The following is a 22,091-nucleotide window of genomic DNA, read 5'->3' as shown; positions in this document are numbered from 1 at the left end:
AGGATGACGGATGTGGAAGCTGTGGTATGTACATGATCCTGGAGGGAGGAACTGGTAAGAGTTTTTTCTGCATGAGATGCCGTCTGATAGAGCTGACGGAGGAAAAGATCCAAGGTCTGGAGACGCAGGTGGAAAGTCTGGTTGAGTTTAGGAAGGGGTTTGAGAGGATGATGGAGCAAAGATATGAGGTATCTGAAGGGAAAAGCTCAGATTTGCGGATGGAAGCAGGGCTGGGGAATTTTGAGGGGAGACTGGGTGAGGAAAGTGGTCAGTGGAAGCATGTGACTAAAAGAACCAGGCAGAGGAAAAGACGGGCTAGTGAAGGAAAAATAGAGCTTAGGAACAGGTTTGCAGAGTTGGAAAATGAAGAAGGGGCTCGGCAGGTACTTGCTGAAGGTGGAAGGGTAAGGAAGAAGAGAAGAGAGGCTAGTCCTATAGGAAAAGCAGAAGAGTCAAGGGAGACTACACCAAATATGAGCCCCAGGAGGATACAGGATGGGTTGAAGAGGATTATAAGGGAAAATAGGAATGGAAAGAACTTGCAGCCAGAGGGAACAGGGGAGAGACTGGAGAATAGCACCGTCACCAGGAAAAGGCAGGTCTATGTGATCGGGGACTCTTTATTGAGAAGAATAGGCAGGCCTGTAACTAGAGCTGATCCAGAGAATAGAAGGGTGTGCTGTCTTCCGGGTGCTAAGATACGGGATGTAGACCTGAGGTTGAAAAGGATCCTAAAGGGAGTGGGAAAGAATCCCCTAATTTCCTTCATGTGGGAACAAATGTTACGGCTAGATTCTCGCTGGAAAGTATTAAGGGAGACTATGCTAGGCTGGGGAAGACGCTTAAGGAAATTGAGGCTCAGGTGATCTTTAGCGGGATCCTTCCTGTTCCTAGAGAGGGCAACAAAGGTGTGACAAGATTATGACTGTCAACAGATGGCTTAGGCAGTGGTGCTATAAGGAGGGCTTTGGGATGTAGGGCCACTGGGAGGCATTCACGGACAGAGGACAGATCTCTCGGGATGGACTTCATCTGAGTAGGGAAGGAAATAGACTTCTAGGGTCAAGGCTGGCACAACTGATAAAAAGAGCTTTAAACTAGGAATTTGGGGGAGATGGTTGGGAGATGTCCAGGTAATCTCCATGCCAGATTTTAGCATTGAGAGGGAAGAAGATGAAGTAAGAAAGGATACAGCCGGTGGTAGGAGAATGTATATAAGGAGCGAGGGTGGTGTGGATACTAGTCTAATAGGTTATACTGGCTGTAGAATGACTGTGCCTAATAGGGTACAAAATGTGAGCGAGGCCAAACAGCAAAAATTAAGATGTTTATACACCAATCCGAGGAGCCTAGGTAACAAAATGGAGGAACTAGAGCTACTGGGTGCAGGAAGTGAAACCAGATATTATAGGGATAACAGAAACATGGTGGAATAGTAGTCATGACTGGACTACAGGTATTGAAGGGTATGTGCTGTTTAGGAAAGACAGAAACAAAGGTAAAGGGGGTGGAGTAGCATTGTATATCAATGATGAGGTAGAATGTAAAGAATAAGAAGCGATGCAATGGATAAGACAGAGTCCGTCTGGGCAAAAATTACACTGGGGAAGAAAACTAGTAAGCCTCTCCTACGATAGTGCTTGGGGTGTGCTATAGACCTCCGGGATCTAATTTGGATATGGATAGAGCCCTTTTTAATGTCTTTAATAAAGTAAATACTAATGGAAACTGCGTGATCATGGGAGACTTTAACTTCCCAGATATAGACTGGAGGACCAGTGCTAGTAATATATAGGGCTCAGATTTTCCTAGATGCGATTGCTGATGGATTCCTTCATCAAGTAGTTGCTGAACCGACTAGAGGGGATGCCATTTTAGATTTAATTTTGGTGAGTAGCGAGGACCTCATAGAAGAAATGGTTGTAGGGGACAATCTTGGCTCAAGTGATCATGAGCTAATTCAGTTCAAACTAAATGGAAGGATTAACAAAAATAAATCTGCAACTAGGGTTTTTGATTTCAAAAGGGCTGACTTTCAAAAATTAAGGAAATTAGTTAGGGAAGTGGATTGGACTGAAGAATTTATGGATCTAAAGGTAGAGGAGGCCTGGGATTACTTTAAATCAAAACTGCAGAAGCTATCGGAGCCTGTATCCCAAGAAAGGGGAAAAAATTCATAGGAAGGAGTTGTAGACCAAGCTGGATGAGCAAGCATCTTAGAGAGGTGATTAAGAAGAAGCAGAAAGCATACAGGGAGTGGAAGATGGGAGGGATCAGCAAGGAAAACTACCTTATTGAGGTCAGAACATGTAGGGATAAAGTGAGACAGACTAAAAGTCGAGTAGAGTTGGACCTTGCAAAGGGAATTAAAACCAATAGTAAAAGGTTCTATAGCCATATAAATAAGAAGAAAACTAAGAAAGAAGTGGGGCCGCTAAACACAGAGGATGGAGTGGAGGTTAAAGATAATCTAGGCATGGCCCAATATCTAAACAAATACTTTGCCTCAGTCTTTAATAAGGCTAAAGAGGTTTTTAGGGATAATGGTAGCATGACAAATGGGAAGGAGGATATGGAGGTAGATATTACCATATCCGAGGTAGAAGCGAAACTGAAACAGCTTAATGGGACTAAATCGGGGGGCCCACATAATCTTCATCCAAGAATATTAAAGGAATTGGCACCTGAAATTGCAAGCTCATTAGCAAGGATTTTTAATGAATCTGATAAAGGAAATGCAGTGGATCTAATTTACCTAGATTTCAATAAGGCATTTGATACCGTGCCACATGGGGAATTATTAGCTAAATTGGAGAAGATGGGGATCAATATGAACATCAAATGGTGGATAAGGAATTGGTTAAAGGGGAGACTGCAACGGGTCCTACTGAAAGGCGAACTGTCAGGTTGGAGGGAGGTTACCAGTGGAGTTCCTCAGGGATCGGTTTTGGGACCAATCTTATTTAATCTTTTTGTTACTGACCTTGGCACAAAAAGTGGGAGTGTGCTAATAAAGTTTGCAGATGATACAAAGCTGGGAGGTATTGCCAATTCAGAGAAGGATCGGGATATTATACAGGAGGATCTGGATGACCTTGTAAACTGGAGTAATAGTAATAGGATGAAATTTAATAGTGAAGTGTAAGGTATGCATTTAGGGATTAATAACAAGAATTTTAGTTATAAGTTGGGGACGCATCAATTAGAAGTAACAGAAGAGAAGGACCTTGGAGTATTGGTTGATCATAGGATGACTATGAGCTGCCAATGTGATATGGCTGTGAAAAAAGCTAATGCGGTTTGGGATGCATCAGGAGAGGCATTTCCAGTAGGGATAAGGAGGTTTTAGTACCATTATACAAGGCACTGGTGAGACCTCACCTAGAATACTGTGTGCAGTTCTGGTCTCCCATGTTTAAAAAGGATGAATTCAAACTGGAGCAGGTACAGAGAAGGGCTACTAGGATGATCGAGGAATGGAAAACTTGTCTTATGAAAGGAGACTTAAGGAGCTGGGCTTGTTTAGCCTAACTAAAAGAAGGTTGAGGGGAGATATGATTGCTCTCTATAAATATATCAGAGGGATAAATACAGGAGAGGGAGAGGAATTATTTCAGTTCAGTACCAATGTGGACACAAGAACAAATGGGTATAAACTGGCCACCAGGAAGTTTAGACTTGAAATCAGACGAAGGTTTTTAACCATCAGAGGAGTGAAGTTTTGGAATTGCCTTCCAAGGGGGCAAAAGATCTATCTGGTTTAAGATTCTACTTGATAAGTTTATGGAGGAGATGGTATGATGGGATAATGGATTTTGGTAAGTAATTGATCTTTAAATACTCAGGGTAAATAGGCCTAATCCCCTGAGATGGGATATTAGATGGATGGGATCTGAGTTACCCAGGAAAGAATTTTCTGTAGTATCTGGCTGGTGAATCTTGCCCATATGCTCAGGGTTAGCTGATTGCCATATTTGGGGTCGGGAAGGAATTTCCTCCAGGGCAGATTGGAGAGGCCCTGGAGGTTTTCACCTTCCTCTGTAGCATGGGGCATGGTTGACTTGAGGGAGGCTTCTCTGCTCCTTGAAGTCTTTAAACCATGATTTAAGGACTTCAATAGCTCAGACATGGGTGAGATTTTTCATAGGAGTGGGTGGGTGAGATTCTGTGGCCTGCGCTGTGCAGAAGGTCGGACTAGATGATCAGAATGGTCCCTTCTGACCTTAGTATCTATGAATTGTTTCACCCTTCTCTAGAGAAATATGGAGAACCCCTTCCCAAGGGGAACATCCAGCGTCAGGGCCAACCGACCGGCCCGAGGGGACCAACGGGACATGGGCTGCTATTACTGTGGCCAGAGAGGCCACATATGGACCCAATGCCCCAAGCTCAGGGACAGACTGAGTAGACCGAACCCGCACAGGGTTAACTGAGTAGGGACCCAGCCAGACGAGAGGCAGGCTTCCCAGGCAAGGGGGGCTGGCTGAAATCCTTCCCCAGTCATCTCATATTATCGACGGCCAAGGCAGGCTGTGTGAAGTGTGCCAGATCCTCAGATGTGCTGCTGCCACTTGTCTGATCTCAAACACTGTCATGATTCAGAAAACTCCTGCTGCCCTAAGACAGGCCTGCCCTTGGAATGGAAAACCGGAGCCTGCCTGAACCCTGGGCCTGTTGGCATGGAAGGCTCCGGGATGGTTTTTGACATGAACTAAATGAAATGAAGGGGAAGGAAAGCGCTGAGCTAGGAAAAAGTGTTGCTTTTACCTGGACAATGTCTCGCTCAGCGATCTTCCCTCGCGACGAGATTCTGATGTCATCACCGTCCAGCTCCACCATGGCTGCGATGGGGGGAGTGGAGAGCACAATGGGGTTATTTGTGCAGTCAGTGACACACAGGGAAGGAACCCCAGGCTATTTCAGTACAGAAGAGGCCTAGATTGGGGCTGATTAATATATTTACCAATTATGAACAGTGTTGACTGAGCTAGGGAAATGGGCAGTACAGTGGCAGAGGAAATTAAAAAAAAAAAGTTAGGATGTTTAAAGAATGAGAGAAAATGTTATAGTGCCCTTAAACAAACCAATTATATTCAGTTCTGGCCACCCCATCTCAAACAATATCCAACAGAAATAGAAGGGGTTCTGAAATGGATGGTGAAACTGATTAGAGGCTGGAAAAGGCTATTGTATGAGGAGAGGCTGAAAAGATGTGGACTGTATCCTTTAAAAAGGAGATGTATAAAAAGGACATGATTAGAGAAGAAATAATTCATAATGATACCAAATAATAATCATATAGAGAAGGTAAATCAGGAGCTGCCATTTACCCTCTCTCAAAATACAGAGCAAGGGGATATTCAAATAGCTGGATAGGCAGCATATTTTAAACTGATAAACAGAAATGTTTTTCCAAACATCCAATCAATCTATGGAACTCAATGCCACAAGATATCTTGTGGCCATGAATTTAGAAGGCTTCAAAAAAGGATCGTCACTCTGGGAGTAGTTAGAACATCAGCAGTTACATTAAATAAGATTGAACAAGGCTCTGCTGTACCCTGCAGGGAGTGGGACCTAAATTCTGTGGCAAACCCCCTAGATTCTACCATAGAAATTCTATACAGGCTGCAGCAGCTTCAGCTACATTTTAAAAAAGTTATTTAATAAAAGTTTTATTAAATGAAATATTACAATGAGCAATGCAACCAGCACAGCAGCCTCTGTGTTATTTATTTTGGGGTTGTGGGATAAGCAAATTAGGTGTATGTTTCTGATAAAATGGTCAACAAAGAAACAGCTAATGATGACACTGTCATTGTCATTGTTAAGTTTCAGAGTTAACCTGCAACTGAGCTGAAAAGCGGGCAGTTCACACCTCTCAGAGCTATTTTTTCAAAAGAGAAAGAGGAGCAAAACTACTAAATTTCTGTTTAACCAACAACCTGCTATAACAAACATGCCATTTAAAAAAAGCCTCTGGGGAAGTGGACATGGATATCAGCTGATGGGCAAACGAAGAACATGACAGACTTTGTACTTGGGAGTCGCAGACGGAAATCAAGTGTGTTGTTGTGCAGGTTGTTTGCAGCTGATATCAGATCACATCAGATCAGATCAGAGGTTAGTGCCGGCATCAATGAGATTGAGGCAGAGAGCAAAAGTGCCAAGAACTGAGATCTATGACATGGACAAATTGAAAAAACCAGATATCAGGAAATAATACAACGAAGCTGGCAGAAATATACCACATCTCTGGTGAAAGAAAAATAGACATGGAAGTGACATGGAACAGTGTAAAAAATGGGATTATAAGAACAGCTGAACAAGTGCTGGCTACAAGGCCAAACCAAAGCAAGTGAGGTGGATAACAGACAAAGTGCTGCAGCCGAGAGACAAGCACAGGAAATGGAAATAAAAAGGAGGACAAAAGTCGAAGAGCCGAGTACAATAGACTGGCAGAGAGCTAAAACAAAAAGCAAAGGAATGGCATGAGAACCACACAATGTAAAGGTGCAGAAGAATATGTGACATGGGTTGTAGCACAAGATAAAAGAACTGAGTGGGACCTAGGAGTTGAAGATGTCGGTGGTGAAAGACAAACACACATATAACTGAGGATGAACAAGCAACGAATGAGCGAGGGACAGAATATTTTAAAGAGCTCTACAATGTGTAGATGGTGACAATAGATGAAATGATCTTGGAGAAACTTCCCAGCACAAATGAGGGAGAGCAGATGTCAGAATTCTTAGAAGAAGTAGTAAAGATCTCAGGAGAAAGTTGGAATAAGAAAAAGGCACTGGGAAGTGACAGTCCTTGCTTACAGACAGCCCCCCAACCTGAAGCAAATACTCACTAGCAACCACACAACAAAAACACTAACCCAGGAACCTAACCTTGCAACAAAGCCCGTTGCCAACCGTGTCTACATATCTATTCAGGGGACACCATCATAGGGCCTAATCACATCAGCCACACTATCAGAGGCTCGTTCACCTGCACATCTACCAATGTGATATATGCCATCATGTGCCAGCAATGCTCCTCTGCTATGTACATTGGCCAAACCAGACAGTCTCTATGTAAAAGAATAAATGACACAAATCAGACGTCAAGAATTATAACATTCAAAAACCAGTCGGAGAACACTTCAATCTCTTTGGTCACTCAATTACAGACCTAAAAGTAGCAATCTTCAACAAAAAAAACTTCAAAAACAGACTCCAACGAGAGACTGCTGAATTGGAATTAATTTGTAAACTGGATACAATTAACTAGGCTTGAATAAAGACTGGGAGTGGATGGGTCATTACACAAAGTAAAACTATTTCTCCTTGTTATTTCCCCTCCTACTGTTCTTGTAAAGTGCTGGAAATGGTCCACCTGATTATCACTACAAAAGGTGTCTCCTCCCCCCGCCCCGCTCTCCTGCTAGTAATAGCTCACCTTTCCTGATCACTCTTGTACAGTCTGTATGGTACACCCATTGTTTCATGTTCTCTGTGTATATAAAAATCTCCCCACTATATTTTTCACTGTATGCATCCGATGAAGTGAGCTGTAGCTCATGAAAGCTTATGCTCAAATAAATTTGTTAGTCTCTAAGGTGCCACAAGTACTCCTTTTCTTTTTACGGATACAGACTAACATGGCTGCTACTCTGAAACCTGTAACCCCAGAGCTGCTGCAAGCAGGAATACAAGGTCAAGGCAATGCACAAGCTGTTCAACAAGATTTACAGAGGAGCAAGTGCCATGTGAATGGGGAAAAGTAATAATAGTACCAACCTATAAACAAGGATATACAAGTAAGTGCAAGAACTACCAAGGAATCAACTTACTGAGTGTGCTGGAAAAAGCATTCACCAAGCTGTTGTAGAGGAAAAGGAAAAGGTACATGGAAGCAGCACTGGCAGAGATATTAGATTAGAATGAAGTACCATAGATCAGCTATTTGTGATACGACAGATACTGGAGAAGTCCATAGAACACAAGTGCACCTGTTACCTTATAGACTTCAAACAGGCTTTTGATAGCATTTGGCAGAAAGGTTTCTGGCAAGTTAAGAGAATGTATGGCATCTCCAAAAAACTGATCAAGCTGATAAACATCTACAGCAAGTAAATGAGTGCAGTGAAAGTAGACAAGAAGTTGATGGAATGGTTCAGGATGGCCATTGAAGTGAGACAAGGATGCGCGCTATCACCCGATTTGTTCAACTTGGTACTGGAAGCAGTAACGACTGTAGCACCAAGAGATGAAATGGGAGGAGTCATATTATGTGGTAGGACAGTACGTAGCCTTAGATCACAGACAATATTGACCTCACAGCATTGACCAAGGCAGATTTATAGATTATAACTCACCAGTAGCCTGGGAAAGCTTTCAGATTGAATACCAGCATGGGAAGACAAAAATGGCAGCAATTGGGAGACAAGAGGAAAAGGTAAAGATCAAACTTGGAGACTAAGAACTAGAATAGATGGGAAAATGTGCATATCTTGGAGAACTAGTATTGTGAAGAGGACATCAAAAGAAGAATCAGACTAGCCACTACTGTCTTCAGAAACTTCTGCCAGATCTGGAAGGCTAAAGCCATTTCGATAAAACCAAAAATCAGTATATGATACAGCTGTCATGCCAACATGGCTGCACAAGTTGCCATGTTGGAGTATGAGGAAAATCAATGAACAAAAGACTTTGACTGCAGAGATGAAGTGGCTGAGGGGAATACTGTGAATTCAAGACTGCAGAAAATAAAAAATGAAGAGATAAGAGGGCAAATGAAGAGGGCAAAAAATGCAGCTGTTTCCAAAGCTTCACGAAAGACAACTGTGATGGTTTGGACATGTGTCAAGAATGGACCTGGAAGGATACTATATATGGTGATCATATCAGAGTGCAAGGAACTAGAAATAGAGGAAAACCAAGGATGCATAGGATAGACATGGTGAAGAATGACATAGAACGGAAAGGTTTAAAGATGAATGAAGCTGATACAAGACAGAAAGTGGGAGACAGTCTTTGTTCAGCCAGCCCCATCATCACTGTTGAGCTGACAGCTGGGAACCAAACAAGAGCTATTGTTTCAGGCTGCAGACTCAGGAGCTCAGCACTGGTTTGCACTCACGTTTTTTCTTTTGTTAAAAATTCCTTATTCATTTTTCTAAATAATGCAGCAACAAATAAAAATACAAGGAACACAACTCTTAAATGAATACAGCAATTGATAGTACTGTCAGTAGAACAGAGGAATGCAAACATACAAGTGTACTGCTTTATGCATTTAGCTACTGTTTTCTTTTCAAATTTCAACACAGGGAAGGGTCAGTGCATAATCACAAGACAAATGGATAGTCACAAATGTGACTGCAAACATAATGACAGCACATATGAGACATGTTATATCACAGCTGCATTACTGCAACTATGTGACACCAAATTTGGGTGCATTTGTCTCCATTTTGTTGCTGATATACAGACATTTGTTCCTCATGGCTGTGCTTTCAACCTTTCAGAGTAAACAGGAGGTCTGGTGGAATTCTTTTTCTGAGTATATTTTGCTGCTAATTAGACACGTTGTCAAGGTTCCTTCCCCACTCTGAACTCTAGGGTACAGATGTGGGGACCTGCATGAAAACCTCCTAAGCTTACTTTTACCAGCTTAGGTTAAAACTTCCCCAAGGTACAAACTATTTTACCTTTTGCCCTTGGACTTTATCACTGCCACCACCAAATGTCTAACAAGTATATAATTAGGAAAGAGCCCGTTTGGAAATGTCTTTCCCCCAAAATCCTCCCAACCCTTACACCCCCTTTCCTGGGGAAGGCTTGATAAAAATCCTCACCAATTTGCATAGGTGAACACAGACCCAAAACCTTGGATCTTAAGAACAATGAAAAAGCAATCAGGTTCTTAAAAGAAGAATTTTAATAAAAGTAAAAAAGAATCACCTCTGTAAAATCAGGATGGTAAATACCTTACAGGGTAATTAGATTCAAAACATAGAGACTCCCTCTAAGCAAAACCTTAAGTTACAAAAAGACACAAAACCAGGAATCTACATTCCATTCAGCACAGCTTATTTTCTCAGCCATTTAAAGGAATCAGAATCTAATGCATATCTCGCTAGATTACTTAATAAATTCTAAGACTCCATTCCTGTTCTGTCCCCCGCAAAAGCATCACACAGCCAGAGATAGGCTTTGTTTCTCCCTCCCCCCAGCTTTTGAAAGTATCTTGTCTCCTCATTGGTCATTTTGGTCAGGTGCCAGCGAGGTTATCCTAGTTTCTTAATCCTTTACAGGTGAAAGGGTTTTTCCTCTGGCCAGGAGGGATTTTAAAGGTGTTTACCCTTCCCTTTATATTATGACACATGTCCTTATGCGTTTTATTGTTCACTGAATGATTGAGCTCATCTGTTAATTTCAGTGTATGAACTTTTGGCAAGGGGAAGAGTTCTGGATTTAAACTAGGGAAAGACCTTGGCATATATTACTCCTGCATTTTTGTAATTTGGGGTAGTTTAGCTGATGGTTGGTAGCATTTCCAGTGTTGTGGCTAGCTCAGCCTGCTTTATATAAAGGCTGTGCTTTCCAGGCAAATCCATTAAACTGATGGTTCTGGAAAAATCATAGAGATAATTAACTGAATATCATTTTGATGTTCTGCCATATTTCCTACCAATCTCTTTAGCTACCTACATAGCTTTTTCCTCTCCTATCAGTCAATATGGCATACAGTGAAGCCTGGTATATATTGTTTGCAAGACATTCTTTATTATTGACCTTCTTAACAAAATCTTCTAATGCAACATTAGCTTATTAGTTTTATTATTTCTAATGGCCACATTAGTTTATATTTCCACGTATTGCCTCATGGTTGTATAACTGATGGCAGGAATCTATAGAAAGTGGCATATGATATATTTTGCATAAGAACTTGAAGGAATCCAATTTGTTAGTTGAAATTAAATCTCAAACTTTATGTGCAAAAAGAAAAGGAGGACTTGTGGCACCTTAGAGACTAACAAATTTATTTAAGCATAAGCTTTCGTGAGCTACAGCTCACTTCATCTGCATGCATCCGATGAAGTGAGCTGTAGCTCACGAAAGCTTATGCTCAAATAAATTTGTTAGTCTCTAAGGTGCCACAAGTCCTCCTGTTCTTTTTGCGGATACGGACTAACATGGCTGCTACTCTGAACCTTATTTGGTTTTCTAGACACACATTTTTACTGTGAAGTTAAACTTCCAACCCACATAGGGTTTAACACTGAATACAACTCTGGGTTCATGAACATTTTAATTTATTGGAATATATCCCAGGCTGTAAACACATCACTCCAAGATTGAAATTATATCTTTCTGTGAATTAAAATAGAAGTATCCCAGCGTTTGGAGCTCAGTCAGCCTATCCAGGTTATACAGTAGTTATACAAAGTATATGTTGCAAATGTTCTTAATATGGATCCATTAAATACTAGATTTATGAAAGTTCTGTGTAGCTGGGAAACCATTCTAACCGTGATAGCTCTCTGAGGCCACTGAATCTAGATGATCCTGATATAAATCCTCATGCGTCACAGCATAAGTCAACCTCGAACTGAGAAGGGTTAGGAAATAAACTCCCCTAAGGACAGGTTATTCCATTCTGATGCAGTGCTGGCCACTGTCAGAGACAGGAACCTGAACTAGACAGATTCTGTTCTGATCCATTATGGAGATGCTATGGTCCTGCGTCGGGTGATGCACCCTGACACGAGACTACTCAACATTTTGGGATATCCTCGCTGACGGGAGCAGCTGCTGGCTCCCAGCACTGCCCGTGAGAGCAGTTCCGGTGCAAAGCCAACAGTTGGGAGGGAAGGGGAGCAACAGACCAGTTGCGGCCTGCCCCCAGATGAGGAACATCCACACTAACAGGCAAGCTGGGTGGAGATGTCCCATTCCCACCCACCACCATCTGCTGAACATGCAGTCGCCAGGCTCAGTACAACCTCACAGTTGCTGCCACTGTCCTTTTTGCCTCTCCCCTAGGCAACAGCAACAATCAGTGCAGACAGCACCGTCCCCAGTAACTGGTGCTGTATCTTTATCTTATCATTAAGCTGTTGTCTAGTCTGTCATGATGTTGTTGATCTGAGCTGGGGGGAAGTGGGGGGCCTTAGCAGGAAGTTCAGCCTTGCCTGTGTGTGCTGGAGCTGGTACTTGGGGTGACCCAATAAATCACTGTGATTCGACAAGCAAGTGCTACCATAGTGGCAGGGGCAGCAAGATGGCAAAAGCACTTGTCCTGGTCATGCAGATGAGGCCGGGATCTGAGAGCACGTGACAGACTGAGCGGCTGCTCTCTGTGAATGAGTGGGCTGATGAGAAAGCAGCACAATGCCTAGCAGTGTTTGTGGCTGGGGATGGCAAAGCACTTTACCAGCAGTTTCCCCGTGCAGAACTTCCTAACCTGCTGGTGCAGGAAGATACCAGACTGGATTCTGGACCTGATTACACCTAGAGCTACAAATTTGGAAGCAGATACTGGGGTTTTCTTAAAGGTAGCAGCTGTTAATTCCCACCCTGAAGGTAGGGTGACCAGACAGCAAATGTGAAAAATCAGGATGGGGGTGGGAGGTAATAGGAGCCTATATAAGAAAAAGATCCAAAAATGGGGACTGTCCCTATAAAATTGGGACGTCTGGTCACCCTACCCAAAGATGATTCCTTTGTAGCTCTTCAAGGGCTAGGGAAGTGGCAAAAACATGGGAGGAATCCCAGATGCAAGCTATTCGCATCAGTGCAATGAGAGAGACAGTTTCCTGAGTGGACCCCTGGCCAGATGACATTTTCAGGTTGTGTGGCAGCAAAGGCCATTGGAGGTGGAATTGCCCAAGCAGGGGGAAGTCACACCCAGGGAAACGAATAGCTGGTGTAAAGAGTCACCTCTTACTATGTGTCTGGGGGCATTGATGGCTGGAAAATCACAATGCTGCTGGACACAGGATCTAAAATAAGTCTGATCCATGGTGAACCTCCAGTGCTGAAGCAGAAGAAGATTTGTACTGCGGGAGTTAAACTGGGAACTATTAATCATCAGCCACTGTAGACAACAGGAGAAATCCAACGCCCTCTGAACCAGGGGTCTCTGCATACAACATGGACTTTTCTTGTGGTGACCAGTATTTCTAGTACTGTGGGGCTGGGAGTGGATTCTTCCAAGGACAAGAACTCCTGGTGTGTTAACAGAGCACACTTGGCCCTGGATATTATTTAGATTGCCCTCCTGGATGTGGGCAGGAGCAAGTCTGGACACTGGAGAGCAACTCCTGATGCCTTTGAGGTTCCTCTAACACGGTTACAGGGGAAGGGAGAGGAACGGCTCCTGTGTGGCTCAGAATAAAGTGGTGGTGAAGCCAGGTCATCCTGCAGTAATGCCCCTAAGGATAAAGGACAGGTGCAGTGACCCTGTGGGAGTGTTCGAAGCTACCGAGATCCAGTCAGGATGGCTGTGCAGCTGAACTCTGGTTTAAGCTAGACTAAAGCAGAATTTGGGTAAGAGCAATTCATGTGACTGACCTGGTGATGCAGCTGTGAATAATCAGACGTGGGGGGGCAGTGTCCAGCGTAGCTGATGTCTCAAAGCCTCTCACAAGGGCAGAGTTCAAAAGCTGGGAAGCAGCCTGGTCAGTAAAAGAGCTCAGGGTTGACTTGACAGACAGCAGTAGAAGGTGATGGACAGAACTGCTAGTGTGTTCTCCAGGACTAAAGGAGTGCTTGGGAGATATGATCGGGTACAACAGCCAATTGTGTAAGCCAGGGAGCGTTCCTGCAAGCCAGCCCCCACCTGGGATTCCCTGGAGCGTAAGGTCGCAGTGATAGAGAAGTGAAATCGCATGCTGGAGGATGGCCTGGCAGCAATCTTCATCATCTGGGCAGCTCCAATTATAATTGTGATAAAGCCCAATGGAAACTTGTGGCTCTGCACTCATAGATTCATAGATACTAAGGTCAGAAGGGACCATTCTGATCATCTAGTCCGACCTCCTGCACAGCGCAGGCCACAGAATGTCACCCACCCACTCCTATGAAAAACCTCACCCTTGTCTGAGCTATTGAAGTCCTTAAATCATGGTTCAAAACTTCAAGGAGCAGAGAAGCTCCTCCCTCCAGTCAACCATGCCACATGCTACAGAGGAAGGCAAAAAAACCTCCAGGGCCTCTCCAATCTGCCCTGGAGGAAAATTCCTTCCCGACCCCAAATATGGCAATCAGCTAAACCCTGAGCATATGGGCAAGATTCACCAGCCAGATACCCAGGAAAGAATTTTCTATAGTAAATCAGATCCCATCCATCTAATATCCCATCTCAGGGGATTTGGCCTATTTACCCTGAATATTTAAAGATCAATTACTTATCAAAATCCCATTATCCCATCATACCATCTCCTCCATAAACTTATCGAGTAGAATCTTAAAACCAGATAGCTCTTTTGCCCCCACTGCTTCCCTTGGAAGGTTATTCCAAAACTTCACTCCTCTGAAGGTTAAAAACCTTCGTCTGATTTCAAGTCTAAACTTCCTGGTGGCCAGTTTATACCCATTTGTTCTTGTGTCCACATTGGTGCTGAGCTTAAATAATTCCTCTCCCTCTCCAGTATTTATCCCTCTGATATATTTATAGAGAGCAATCATATCTCCCCTCAACCTTCTTTTAGTTAGGCTAAACAAGCCCAGCTCCTTAAGTCTCCTTTCATAAGACAAGTTTTCCATTCCTCGGATCATCCTAGTAGCCCTTCTCTGTACCTGCTCCAGTTTGAATTCATCCTTTTTAAACATGGGAGACCAGAACTGCACACAGTATTCTAGGTGAGGTCTCACCAGTGCCTTGTATAACGGTACTAAAACCTCCTTATCCCTACTGGAAATGCCTCTCCTGATGCATCCCAAAACCGCATTAGCTTTTTTCACAGCCATATCACATTGGCAGCTCATAGTCATCCTATGATCAACCAATACTCCAAGGTCCTTCTCCTCTTCCGTTACTTCTAATTGATGCGTCCCCAACTTATAACTAAAATTCTTGTTATTAATCCCTAAATGCATAACCTTACACTTCTCACTATTAAATTTCATCCTATTACTATTACTCCAGTTTACAAGGTCATCCAGATCCTCCTGTATAATATCCCGATCCTTCTCCGAATTGGCAATACCTCCCAGCTTTGTATCATCTGCAAACTTTATTAGCACACTCCCACTTTTTGTGCCAAGGTCAGTAACAAAAAGATTAAATAAGATTGGTCCCAAAACCGATCCGTGAGGAACTCCACTGGTAACCTCCCTCCAACCTGACAGTTCGCCTTTCAGTAGGACCCGTTTCAGTCTCCCCTTTAACCAATTCCTTATCCACCTTTTGATGTTCATATTGATCCCCATCTTCTCCAATTTAACTAATAATTCCCCATGTGGCACGGTATCAAATGCCTTACTGAAATCTAGGTAAATTAGATCCACTGCATTTCCTTTATCTAAAAAATCTGTTACTTTTTCAAAAAAGGAGATTAGGTTGGTTTGGCACGATCTACCTTTTGTAAAACCATGTTGTATTTTGTCCCATTTACCATTGACTTCAATGTCCTTAACTAATTTCTCCTTCAAAATTTTTTCCCGGACCTTGCATACTACAGATGTCAAACTAACTGGCCTGTAGTTACCCGGATCACTTTTTTTTCCTTTCTTAAAAATAGGAACTATATTAGCAATTCTCCAATCATGCGGTACTATTCCTGAGTTTACGGATTCATTAAAAATTCTTGCTAATGGGCTTGCAATTTCAGGTGCCAATTCCTTTAATATTCTTGGATGAAGATTATCTGGGCCCCCCGATTTAGTCCCATAAGCTGTTTCAGTTTCGCTTCTACCTCTGATATGGTAATATCTACCTCTATATCCTCCTTCCCATTTGTCATGCTACCATATCCCCGAGATCCTCTTTAGCCTTATTAAAGACTGAGGCAAAGTATTTGTTTAGATATTGGGCCATGCCTAGATTATATTTAACCTCCGCTCCATCCTCAGTGTTAAGCGGCCCCACTTCTTCCTTCTTAGTTTTCTTCTTATTTATATGGCTATAGAACCTTTTACTATTGGTTTTAATTCCCTTTGCAAGGTCCAACTCTACTCGACTTTTAGCCTCTCTCACTTGATCCCTACATCTTCTGACCTCAATTAGGTAGCTTTCCTTGCTGATCCCTCCCATCTTCCACTCCCTGTATGCTTTCTGCTTCTTCTTAATCACCTCTCTAAGATGCTTGCTCATTCAGCTTGGTCTACAACTCCTTCCTATGAATTTTTTCCCCTTTCTTGGGATACAGGCTTCCGATAGCTTCTGCAGTTTTGATTTAAAGTAATCCCAGGCCTCCTCTACCTTTAGATCCATAAGTTCTTCAGTCCAATCCACTTCCCTAACTAATTTCCTTAATTTTTGAAAGTCAGCCCTTTTGAAATCAAAAACCCTAGTTGCAGATTTATTTTTGTTAATCCTTCCATTTAGTTTGAACTGAATTAGCTCATGATCACTTGAGCCAAGATTATCCCCTACAACCATTTCTTCTATGAGGTCCTCGCTACTCACCAAAATTAAATCTAAAATGGCATCCCCTCTAGTCGGTTCAGCAACTACTTGATGAAGGAAACTATCAGCTATCGCATCTAGGAAAATCTGAGCCCTCTTATTATGACTAGCACTGGTCCTCCAGTCTATATCTGGGAAGTTAAAGTCTCCCATGATCACGCAGTTTCCATTAGTATTTACTTGATTAAAGACATTAAAAAGGGCTCTATCCATATCCAAATTAGATCCCGGAGGTCTATAGCACACCCCAAGCACTATCGTAGGAGAAGCTTTACTAGTTTTCTTCCCCAATGTAATTTTTGCCCAGACGGACTCTGTCTTATCCATTGCATCGCTTCTTATTTCTTTACATTCTACTTCATCATTGATATACAATGCTACTCCACCACCTTTACCTTTATTTCTGTCTTTCCTAAACAGCACATACCCTTCAATACCTGTAGTCCAGTCATGACTACTATTCCACCATGTTTCTGTTATCCCTATAATATCTGGTTTCACTTCCTGCACCAGTAGCTCTAGTTCCTCCATTTTGTTACCTAACACTCACTACAGGGAGATTTAATTCACAGACAATGCAAGGCAGCAACCCCTTCCGGCACAGCAGACACACTGGACAACATGCCAGGAACAAAATCTGTCAGTCATTTGGACTTGGTATCTGGAGGTTATCGGATGAAAGGGGCACCTAAGAACCAAAAGAAAGCTGCCGGTGACCCCCCTATGGACTGGTTTCATTCTGCAGACAACCTTTCGGACTCACACATGCCCCAGGGACGTTGCAGGGGGCAGTCAGGGGTCTGAAAACACCCTCACATACTTAGATGATTTCACGTGCTCTCACACAATGCAGGAGGAACACCTGCTAGGACTCTAGAACTTGTTGTGGAGTCAGGGTTTAAACCTGCAGGAAATGAAGGTCAGTTTTGAGGGGTGGCATCACCTTCCTAGAATGTACAGTCAGTGAGGCTGGGCTGGGGCCCCTCCCCCAGGAACGGAACGTGATAAAGGTTCCCACAGACCTGGCAGAGGCTCAGCGGTGTATTGGCCTCCGCACTTTTAAAGGAGCTTTGTAAGGGTTGTAGCAGAGCAGGTGGCACCCCACTGCCAGGTAACCAAGAGTAACTTTTTCTGGACAGAGCGACACCCAAAAGCACTTGGACTCCGGAGGAAGGACTCTGAACTCTGCTGGCTCAACCAGGGCTCAATTCCTGGCTCCATCCCATCCGGTCGCGATACCCCCAGCTGCCTCAAAGGCTGCTGTCGGGTTTGCACTTGAACAAATTGATGAGCTCGGTAGATGCAGCCCCAGTGGCTTTTTGAGGTGATAAATTAAACGAGAGAGAAACTTAGTATTCGTCTGCCCAATGGGAGCATTTGGCTATTGTGACGGCCCCCAAGGCGCATCGTCCCTGTCTGCTAGGTCCAGGATTCACAGTGTACACACACCCCAGTGCCCTGCAGTGACTCCTTACAAAGCCCTGCCCAGGGGGATGCCCATGGAGAAGGATTTACAAACTGTTCAGAGATATGTTCACCATGAACCTGGAAAGCAAAATGTGGCTGCAGATACCTCTAGCCAGGCGAGGGCAGTGAGAACAGGCTCAGTCTGGCCTTGCAAGGACATTTGGCACGAGCAGCCTAAAGACCCTTTAGGTACATTTGCTGTGCCAACAGAGCCACCGCAGGAGACCCAGACTGGGAAGAGTCAACGCAGCTCAGGAGTGACTGGCTGGCAAATGAAGGCAACGGGACCATCTTGCCAACAAGCTGATAGAGAATAGTCCTGGAGTGTATTCAAGCTAATGAAGCAGCAGGCTGCCTGGGATACGGAAAGACAATGAGCCAGGAATCCGATAGATTTTGTTGGCTGAGTATGGCTGCTGATGTTAAGGACCAAATACTTTCCTGTCTTACCTGTCAAGCAAGAAGAGGCAGAACTCCCTTACAGGAAATGCTCCAGGCTAGTATGCCCTTGGGAGCGCAGACAAATTGACTTGAAAGGCTCTCTGCGAGAAACCCCAGCTGGAAATCAGGATTTGCTGACAACATACGACACTTTTCACAGTATGGGGTGGCACAGTCAGTGGAGGATGAAAGGACTCTGACAGTTATGGCTGCATTGATGAAACACCTAATGTTGCATTTCAGCCCACCAAGCTGCGTCTGCAGTGAGCAAGGGAAGGACTCTGAATCACAGCTGTTACATGGGGTTTGCTGACAACTCCAGCTAACCAAGGTGAGGCCCATTGCCACGTACCCAATGAGTAATGGGGGAGTGGAGAAAGTGAACTGCACCATTGGCTGTATGCTTAGAGTCTTAGTCAGTGGAGACCAGCAAGAATAGGGTACAAAGTCACCATTTGTCATCTTTGCATAGAACACCAGCCAGCACTCAACTACCCTGGCTCTCCTTACAAGATTATTGCTGGACTCCTCAAAACCCAGGCTTCCCTGTGATGTGATGTGATGTTCAGGCAGCAATAACCGACAAGACCCCACCTGCCTGAGGACAGCAACCCAAAAGGTGGAGGAACAGATGAGCCAGAAGGGAGCATGCCAGGCAGAAGATGTTAGGAAAAAGGAGCATTACGTGCCATCCAAGAAGGAGAGAAAGTGTGACTATGCAGCTGGAAAAAGCAGCCTGGAAAAAATCCCTAACTTACTCCTTTTTGGAGGGGACATTTCATGGTAGGTAAAAACTAAACAACTTATCCTTGCTGATACGAAAAGCAAGAGCTCACTCCTTTTAGTGCATGGAGAACTGGTGCACGGATTCACTGAAAGAAAGGGGAAAGCAAACACTGAGGACGTTCCACCACCATCTCAGATTTGGAAGTACCCCAGCAGGTACCTGTGGCTGGTAACTGGAGACCAGTTGTGGAGGAGGAATTGCCAGGTGCCCTTGGAACCTGAACACACTACAGTCTCCAACAGACAGTCTGTCCACAATGGATAGGCCTGACCTAGAGGACATGAACCCAGCACTTGCTGGTATTCTAGATCCAGCCATGGGTGACGTCTCCATGACTGAATATAGGACTGGAGCAAGCAGACCAATGCAGAAACCTGTGTGGACAGCAGACTACCTGCATTCCTAGGAGATACTGTTTTAAGTTCTTTAACTAGAGGGAAACATTGGAATGATCACTGCAGACAGCACCTCCATCAAGAGATGAGATGATGTTGTATCTTTAGCTTCGTGTTAAGTTGTTATGTATATTATTGTGTTGATCTGACCTGGGGGTTTAGCAGGAAGCTCAGACCTGCTTGCATGGGCTGGAGTTGATACTTGTAGTGTCCTAATAAATCCCCATGATTCTATAAGTGAGTGTTATACAATCCTGCTAGCAGCTGGTGACCCAGCAAAGGAGAAGAAGTAACTGCTGTCATCATCCCCAGCTGCTTCTGACCTGGAGGAGGATCAGCTGGGAGACTCATCCTGCCTACCCCCTTCAGCTACTTAAGGTGAGCCAACTCCCGCATGCTATCAGCTGTGTAAGCATGCAAGTGAGCAATTGGGAATTTGTGTGTGTGTGTGTGTGTGTGTGTAGGGGACAAACAGGCAGGCTATTTGATTTCTTGGGTAGGCAAAAGGCGGGGTGAGGACTGAAGGGAAATAATTTAACATTTTTAAATGAACAAATGCTGAATTCTAACTGCCTCCGTGACTTGTTCCTTGATCACACGCTGGGCTTTCAGCTCCTGTGGGGAAACATTCCAGCTAATGTGTTTGGCGAAAGCAATGTCACTGGACAATGTGATCGCTACTCCCTGGTTGGGGCCCTGCCGTGCACTGGGATTAGCCTTGATCTTAAAACTCTCCCTGGTAGCACGCCAGGGGCATCACAATGCAAACCAGCGCTATAGGCACTAAGGCTCTATGGGCCCTAGCCCAGGATGGGTCCAGTGTGCTCCCTGCCATCTGCCTTCAATGCTGCACTCCTCCCAGAGCCTCACACACCCTGCCTTTCCTGCCCCGCCATCTCCCAGCCGCCAGGGAATCAGCCCCTCCTGGCCCCCCACCACTCCTAGTCTGGGAAACAGACCAGCCCCAGCATTACCACACTGCTCCCTGCTGGCCTATCCCTGCTCAGCTGATCCCTCACAATTGCCCGTGTTAAAATGCAGAGAGGAGAGGGCCAATGGCTGCAAGGCCCCTACACGCTGACCCCTCATTCCTTCTCTCTCCTCACCATAAACATGCCTGAGCCTACCAGAACTCCTCCAGCACAACCAGGGCTTACAAGAATTATTATTAACCCCACCTAGGAATCCTGGTGTTTGAACAGTAAAGAAACAATCAGTAACAAAACACACAACTTGGTTATTAAACCTAAAGGAGCAAAGGGAGGTGCAAGCCCAATGTCAACAAACCCCCCTTTTCAGGTTCCTTTTCATGTGCCGAGCAAGGGGCAGACTGCTCCGCAGCCTGCTAGCTCCCACTGTGGGGAGGTTTTCCTGGCATCTTGCCTTAGCAGACCTTTGCTCAGTCCTTTCAGACCCACTGCACATGCAGCGGTGCTAGGACCGGGGAGGCAGATAGTCATGGCCCCCCATCTTTATAACATGGGCCCAGTTTGGGGGTCAGGGGGCAGCGTTGGCAGGCACAGAGTGGCACCAGCAGGGGCTGTGCTTTGCAGCGGGGAAGCCGATCGTTCTCACATCTACGAAGGGTTCAGCACCCTTGTGCAAGCCCTACAGGTCAGCCTGGCATGATGTAGCCCTGGGACACTCCATGCTCAGCTCCCGGAGTGGTGGCCTGGCCAAAGCAGGGGGGATTCCTTGAGTGCATGTGAGGGAATCTTGTCAAGTGCAGAACTTGTCCAGCCGGAGCGGCCTGTTTCCTGCAGCATTCTGAGCCTAGGCAGTCGGTTTGGGTCACCCAATTCCTGGGCAGGCCAGGCTTGGCTTTTTGCTTTTCAACCTCCTCCTGCTCTCCTCCCCGGGGCAGCCAATGTACACAGACAGATGCTGCACTCTAGACCTAGTGACTCCCTCTAGTGAGCCTCATTTAGCTCTTATCTAATTGTTGCAAGGGGTTGCTGTGTCCACACAGAGCGTCTAACCAGCTGCTGCCTGATGGGGGACTCCCTGTAGGGTTAGCCTTTGGCCATCTGTTCACTTCTCCAGTTCTTTGCTAGCCTCTTTGTAAGGCCCTGGTGCATCTGCTCCAAAATAGGGAATTCTTCTTTCACCCCGGGGGAGGGGGCCTGCAGGCTGCACACACAGAGCGGAGGGAGATAGCTAAATGAGGATTTTGTATCAAGAAAGACAGAGCAAGGGAGGAGGCTCCTGGCCTGACAAACTCTCAGATATTTTATACTGGGATCCTTGAAGCTACAAGCTGATGTTTGAAAGAAAACCCCTCTGACAAATGGGGCAGGGCACCTGGAGTCAGCCCAGCGACCCTGCAATCGACAGGCTGCACAAACCACACCAGTTGAGGCTCTGACCTAGCT

At 44.7% G+C, this 22,091-nt stretch overlaps 1 protein-coding gene across 1 annotated transcript in view; it reads right to left on the bottom strand.

Moving 5' to 3' along the window:
- CPNE5 (copine 5) overlaps positions 1 to 22,091 on the bottom strand; it is a 207,665-nt gene that overhangs the window by 4,182 nt on the left and 181,392 nt on the right. The window contains exon 20 of the mRNA XM_038380314.2: positions 4,768 to 4,841. Coding sequence (XP_038236242.1) covers positions 4,768 to 4,841 — 74 coding nt within the window. The remainder of the gene's footprint in view (positions 1 to 4,767; positions 4,842 to 22,091) is intronic.

The sequence above is a fragment of the Dermochelys coriacea genome, chromosome 21 (assembly GCF_009764565.3).
Source record: "Dermochelys coriacea isolate rDerCor1 chromosome 21, rDerCor1.pri.v4, whole genome shotgun sequence".
In the NCBI taxonomy this organism is placed as follows: Eukaryota; Metazoa; Chordata; order Testudines; family Dermochelyidae; genus Dermochelys; species Dermochelys coriacea.
This window is presented reverse-complemented; position numbering and strand designations above follow the sequence as displayed.